This window comes from Epinephelus lanceolatus, chromosome 8, assembly GCF_041903045.1.
Source record: "Epinephelus lanceolatus isolate andai-2023 chromosome 8, ASM4190304v1, whole genome shotgun sequence".
In the NCBI taxonomy this organism is placed as follows: Eukaryota; Metazoa; Chordata; class Actinopteri; order Perciformes; family Serranidae; genus Epinephelus; species Epinephelus lanceolatus.
The window spans coordinates 39,443,347-39,450,934 of NC_135741.1; the positions used below are offsets into that span (position 1 = coordinate 39,443,347).

At 41.3% G+C, this 7,588-nt stretch overlaps 1 protein-coding gene across 1 annotated transcript in view; it reads left to right on the forward strand.

Moving 5' to 3' along the window:
- sdcbp2 (syndecan binding protein (syntenin) 2) overlaps positions 1 to 4,506 on the forward strand; it is a 28,750-nt gene extending 24,244 nt beyond the window's left edge. The window contains exon 9 of the mRNA XM_033629098.2: positions 2,807 to 4,506. Coding sequence (XP_033484989.1) covers positions 2,807 to 2,861 — 55 coding nt within the window. The 3' untranslated portion in view covers positions 2,862 to 4,506. The remainder of the gene's footprint in view (positions 1 to 2,806) is intronic.
- Positions 4,507 to 7,588: the final 3,082 nt, after the last annotated feature.

Genomic DNA, 7,588 nt, shown 5'->3' on the forward strand with positions numbered 1-7,588 from the left:
CCTCTTGGATGCCTGCTGTTTATGGTCTTTTTATTAAGTCCCGACCTCACCTGCGGGCTGTTGCCTGGAACATCCCACACATAGTAAAATAAAAATAAGTAAATACAGGCAGAGGGCAGAGTCTCTGCGGATGAATACACCACCACACACTTCTAGTGGGTCATAAGCTATGATAGAGAGTTATTTCTGCTGTATGAGTCTATATATTGTTTGTCTTTTTTGGGAAGATCCTACACAGTATACCTATAATAATGTAATTACACAGAAACTACACCAGTGTTTCCCACAGGATTTTGGGAAACTATGGTGGGGGGGGGGGCATTCTCGGTCCCTCTTCTCCACACTTTGGGCTCTAGTTTCGCAGACCGGGCGAGGCGGGGGCGCAGCGCACCTGCGCTTTGCCAACTGGGTGTGGCCAGGCTGGTGCAGCTACTCGTCTGTCCCACCTCCGTCCCTCCTACCTGCGCAAGTCGGAAAGAGGGAGGAGAGAAGGCGTGGAGTGGGTTTTACACACATCAATCAAATGAGCCCCTCTCCTCGCCCTTAAATGTGCCGCACAAAGGCGTGATGAGAGTTTACTCAATTCGCCATGGCAGAAGAGAGTAGCAGCGTCAGACGGCCAAACTTCTCCCAGGAGGAAACTGATGTTTTGGTCCGGGAGGTCCAAGCTCACAGTGTCCGAATATACGGAACTGCGAGCAGACCTCCACGGGCTGATGATGCAAAGGTAGCCTGGGAGGAGGTCACCACAATTGTAAATCAATGATGCGTTTCTCTCGTGCGCGCGCTCTCTCTTTCTCTCTCGCAGTCTCACTCGGTTTCTTTTCTTTTGACTTTTCTAAGATGACAGATGCCGAATATATACTCCCTATCTGATGCTGTGGCTGTTTGTGGTTGGCTGAGAGGGATGTGAACTCATTAGTTTGCAGCTGTTTAATCAAATCAGGTTGGGTTTCCATTACGTGTGCCAAACGTGCCAAACGGTGCCAATCCCCTTTGATCTGACATCAGATGTGACGGGACAGTCGATATAGAGATACATTTATGTGCTGATTGCAGATAGTTGCATTGAATAGTGGTTTTTGTGGGTATTTATTGCATCGTTAATGTGCCTGATATTCTGGAAACCTGCCTGTGAGGTTTTGGTGACGTGTGCGCACTGTCCACCGGTCAGCCAAACTTCGGCTTACACCGGCTGCGCTCCCCCTGCGCTGACAGTAGACCTGGTTTCAGCTGGCGAGCTTTTAGCGCACCTTCGGCGAAGCCTTTGGGCACAAAACTGTCACTGCGCCAAGCTGGGTCTGTCGACACCTCTCCCTGCTGCGCCACCACACCCATCTCAGCGCACCTCGGTCTGCCAAACTACCAAACTGAGCGCGCCTCGGGTTGCGCTGCTCGAAACTAGCTCTGTGTGGGGTTCGCCACCCTGCGCTGCGCCAGGAAACTAGAGCCCTTTGACTTATTCCCACCCAGCCGACAGTGGGACTTATATTCATTGTGCTGACAGTGGCTTGGAAAACCGCCCATAACCGTGTCACACGGGGAAGAGGGAAGAGGGAAGGCGGCTGGAGTTCCTCCAACATTTGCGGTTAGATTATCATATATTTTTATTGACAAAAATATAGGCTGCTTCGGCTGATTTTTTTTTTATGTGCACATGTGCCCCTAAATATTTTTTACAGTTCGCACACATGTATTTTTAGTCGAGTGAAACGCTCGCACTGTTGAGCGCTGGATCTGACAGCCTGAGCACATCGGCACAAAATGCTACGGCGTTCAAGATATTATTCATATCATGAGAAGTCAATACTTTCGGCAGCCTAAATCTTTTATTTAGAAACTATGGCGGGTCAAATTAAACTATGGCGGGCCGCCATAGTTTCGTTAATTGATGGGAAACACTGCTACACACATGGTGCTGTCAGTCAGCAGAATTAGTTTTCCCCCTGGTTCTGTGTAGCGCTGCTGATGCAAAACTTCACCAAAGCCGCCCAATTAATGAGTTAACTATTGCATCATATGAATTGATATTTACTTCTATTGGTTAGCTCGTATTCAGTTGGTGTGAATATAAAATGGACCAGAACTAAATGCAATAATCATTTGATGCCTTGGCTTAGACTAGACATACTCAGCTTCCTTTGTCTGGGGGCCATTTTTGAAAAATGACACAAGGCCAGGGACCAGTTCATAAATAAACATAAATACATAAATAATTAGCCCAGATATTTGTTGAGGGGTACGAGGGATCCTCCCCTGGCACTTTTTGTTTTTTGAATCAATTTATTTTCATTGTGAATTTCAAAATGGTCAGTAGGCCACCTGGCACCCTATTGCGGGCCAGATTTGGCCCAAGGACCACAAGTTCCTGATAAAGACGATTTTCTTGCATGCCTCCATGGTGAACGAAGAATCCAGAAACGGAGGAAATTCTTGATGAATTTAAGTCATGGGGTTTAACAACAGTAAAACTATATCAAAACATCCGTTTACAAAGTCTTACAACTTGTGCAGAATAATTTATCCAGTCCTATGCTAAGTACTTTGCCAAGATTTTCACTGAACCAGATTATTTAAAACACATCTCAAAAGAGAGGACAGGGGCATTACTGTGCGTGAGACTGTTTATGTGGACATTTTTGGATTCTTCATTCGACGCAACAAAGTTTTCTTTCTGAATTCAATTTAACACAATGTGAGGAACTGATACAGAAATGGTCATTGGGTGGGCGAAATAATCTAAAGGTTTTGCATGATGCCATTGACTGACGGGCTTACGGATGTGATTTGTTTATCTGTTTTCCAGGATGTCAGGAGGTCTCCTGCGATCAGCCATGGATCACTCTGTTCCAGAGGTTTGAAGATCAGGAGGACTGTCAACTGTCAGGATGTCTACAATACAGAGATCTCTCTCTCTTTCTCTCTCTCTTTATCTCTTTCTTTCTCTCTCTCTCTGTCTTCATACCAAACCACCTCCTGCATCACAATCATCGTCGCCATTTCTCATCTTTAACATGATCTTAAAATGCCTTTTTTTTCTATTCTTCAGTTGTTCAGTGTAATCTTTACCTTTTCTACATTTTCCTTTTCTCTGTTGACATGTCTCATACTTTTTTATATGTTAACCTTGTAGTGTACGTATGACATGTTTATTTTCTTGTTTTGTATTTGAGATCAAGGACAGTACAAAATGTTTATTTTAAGCCATGCACACTATCATGAGTCCAGAGCTTCCTCCTCATTGTGGAGATGAATCATTGGCATGTGACGTTTCATCTTGTCAAAATGCTGTAAAAGCCAATGATCAGTCATCAGAGCCCTATCATGTTGATGACAGCTGTGCTCCCAGTCCCTGCACTTGGCCCCTAACGTGTGTACGTAAATAATCTGAGCTGAATAAAAATCCAGGGCCTCATGGTAATAAGTTTGCTGACTTGATTCTAGATTCCAGTGTCATTTTTACTTGGCCAGTAAAACTAACAAGTTTTAGCAAAGGAGTTGTTTTTAGTTTACACCATATGTTGATGAAAATTAGTGTTGATTTTGACATCTTGAGATTTTTTTTTTTTTTCATTTTGTAGATACCAGATATTTCTAACATACAAGTGAGAGTTATGACATAAGCAGTTACCACTTTCTCCAAGAGGTGGCAAGTTATCATTGTGCCACATTTCAATGTCATGATGAGACTCTGATGTGTTGAATTTTTAGGTATTGGGAACACTGTGTGCACATTCCAGGGGAAAGTGTAGGGAAAGGGGCAGCAGTAGATGTTTGTTGTCCCTTGCAGCTGGGACTTAACCTTGTCCACAAACACCACAAGAACAACGACATGGTGAAAGGCACAAGTAAACACTGATGTGATTAACTGGCAAGATATGGTCTTCAAACTATAGCGATATAGTTGTGAATAGTTGGAGAAAGAGTAGTTGGTGTTTGTCTGGACAGGGTCTGTGCAGGGCGGACCCACTAAGTGCACTTTCCACTACCTTTTAAGAGGTTGTCTTTCCTGTATCCATTTCAACAGTGAAGTTCAACAGTTGTGCTTTTTTTATTATTGTGTTTGTGGTGCCTCTTGTCAATGAGAGAACTCATGAAAACAAACCTGTATGTTAAACATAGGTAACTGCTGAAATTTGATGCTGAAAATCATCCGCTCAAATTGAAAGCATTTAAATTCCACATCATGGTTTAAGCCAGTGAACTTGCTCTCCTCTGCTAAGTGTTGTTAGAGGATGTCCCTCTGTAATATCCCTTCCCTGACTGATGAGCACAGTGAGACTGAGCAGAGCTCACAGTTGTGAATTTCTACTTGTTATATAAAGTTGCTCCTTTTAATGCTGTTCATGTTCGGATGCATGTATTCCTTTAATTTTCTAGGTATGCAATCTGATAAACATCACTGTCATTCTGTAAGAAAAGGCTAGAAAAAAATCTAAAAGTTTATATACGAATGTAACCAAGATAATATTGGAAAACAAATAAACAGTCTTTCTGTTCACATAAGCTTGGTGGTGTTACATTTTTCTTCATAGAAACACAAGGGCGGAGGTATCATTTCAACATTGGTAGTGACACATTAAAGGTGGGATGGTCTTCCCCAGGAAATTTTGAGCGTCACTTAATTTTCTGTACTCTGGTGAACCTATATGTACTAATTTCTGCCTTGTCTTCATCAATTTATGGTGGAAATGTCTGTATTTATGTAAAGGAAAACACAAAATCAAGGTGCCAGGTGACAATTTAAAATATAAAACTTAAGACCATCTTTGATCCGATCACACCAGATGTGGTGCTGATCAGTGACTTAAAAAGAATGTGGGCCAGAGGGGTGTATATGACGTGATCTTTCCAAGTAGGACATGGTCCTAGATCAACGTCCCACATCGCATTCCAAGACCAACATTGTAATCAACCAATCACAGCCCTTTGACATCATCAGCATGCTGCTCTTGGGCTTCTATCCAGTTATTACAACTGAACAAAATCCTCAATAACATTCAACAGAAACCCTAAAGGTTATTGCAGGGTTAGCAAGTTAGCTTGCTAACTAGGTTGGCTATGCTAATGAGTAAACTTGCCAATACAATATTAACGAGTTTCATTAACATTAAGAGTAAGGATAATGTAATTTTGCAATTGATTGCAGTGCTCATGTGGATCCAGGACCATCACTGCCATGATGACCCTGTATAATCTGTTGATCCAGAACCATTGCCTTCATCTTTATCCTGTATAATTTGGTTGATCCAGGAACATCATCACCATTTTGACCCTGGATAATTTGTATATTGATCCAAGACCGTCACTGACTATCCTTACTCTTTGTTGGTGAACAATATTCTACCCTGTTGGCAAACTTACTTAGCATAGCATACCAACTTGGCAAGCTAGCTTGCTTCCATTCTAGTCTATTGGCAAGTTTACTTGTTAGCATAGCCAACCTAGTCAGCAGGCTAACTCACTAATTAATAGGGGTGTAACGATACATCGATCCACATCGATACATCGATTTATTGATTAATGATCCGATTATAACGATGCAAAATGAAAACATCGATCCATATCTTCATCTTAAAGATACACATTTATTTTGAAATTCACATAGCATGTCTGTGTCACCGTTTCTGGGCGAGCGCGCCTCCGCTCAAACAACAAACAGAGCTCAGAAATAAAATGGTCAAATCATATTCTTGTTGTTTTTGTGAGTTGATGTAAATGATTGTGTTAGATGGGCATGAGATATCGCGTCATATCGATTGCAGGCTCCTGAATCGAATCGAATCAAAATCGTATCGTGACAGACTTTGTGATACTGGCAAACATCGTATCACCATCCAAACAAATCGATATAACATCGTATCGTGATGAAGCTGGTGATTTACACCCCTACTAATTAACACTGCAGTAGCTTTTAAGATTTTTGTTCAGTGTTACTAAGGATTTTATTCAATTGTGCTAACTTCAATTTGGAAAACTAGCTTAGCTCTGAAGAAGCACAAAGCAATTTTTAAAGAATCACAGGAGCAGCACACTGATGACATCAGAGGGCTGTGATGGGATGATCGCAATGTTGGTCCAGGAATGCAATGTGCGATGTTGATCCAGGGGCATGCCCTACTTGGAAATATCATGTTGTGTGAGGTGCAGTCATCCCATATTGAACAATACAATGTTTTGTCCCTGACTGGATCATTACAAGAAACAAATTGTCCTGTATTTCCGTGTACAAGAGCTGTTACTATAAGGACAATGTCCTACTCACTTATGTCTGATTCCAACACAGTTTTGTTTTGTGTCATACAGTATACAGCAGGGGTCTTTTTAGTAAATGGTCAACGTTCAGCACAATTTGATCTAAACTTTGCCAGACCAGTAAAACCACTTCATATTAACCTATAAATAACAACTCCTCCACTGTTTCCCTTTCTTGTAGTGTTAAGAAGTACAAGTAAGGTCTGAAAACATTCATCCATTCAAAAACAGATGATGAACAGTCTGAGCTGTCTCAAGAAAAATAAGAGCAATTTCAACAATGTGTCTCAGTTTTCCCATATTCAATCAATGTACTACTGTTATGACATGCATTGTTCAATACATTTCCACTCCTGTGTAGTTGCTCCTGTTACACTGGCATCACTGCACATCAAACTAAAGTGAGGAAGCACCTGAAGTTATCCACTGCCTCACAAAGCATTTACAAATAAAAAAAAGCTGGACAGTGCCTTAGCAGCATGTCTCAATACTGTTTTAACATAGTTCTATCAAGCAGGTTCTTTTGTAGTGAATTTGCTGGTTGCCAAAATTTTGTACGATGTTCAGTATCTTCAAGAATGACCACAATAAGTATTCATTGTTTTTTCAGAGAGCTCTATTCTGGTTGGGGTCAGCATTTCACATAACGTCGGCTACTCACTGTTCAACTTGCTCCTGAAACCTGGCACCTCTTAGCCTGCTCAAGTGCATCTAAATAGGTGTGCAGAGTCATCCAGTTGGGCCCTGATATACAGAGTACACCCCCTGGTGTTCAGTGCAAGGAAATGCACTTCTTTAGGGATGGATAAAAATGGCACTGAAGAAAAGGCAGAGAAGTTTAATTATTTTTGTGTTTTTCAGTGTCCAATCTTGTGGAATATGTGCATGCAGCAGTAGAGAGACAAAAACTGGACCAAAATGCAAGGCAACAAATAATGGGGAGGTTGGCCTGTCAGAAATGTAGGCGGTTTTGAGAAACGTTTTGCTAAATGAGCATGATCTGCTATGCATGCACTCTGTATGTTACACAGCTAGCATGCTACCAGTGTTAGCTAACTAAATTATACACTAAAGAAAACATACATATTATTTTTGATATTCCATTTCTGCCAATTTATCTCCTAAATCCTACATAATGGACCTTTGTAATGTGCATACATTTGAAACAGCCAATTTTAAAAAGCTCTGAAGGCCAAAGCTGTGCAAACATATTGTATACAATTAAAGAAATGCATGTGTATTATCTGGTCCTGCTTTGTCCTTTATAAAGTTGTGTGCAGACTCCTCCAATCCTCATCACCAAGATGAATGAAACAATAACATACTTACATTA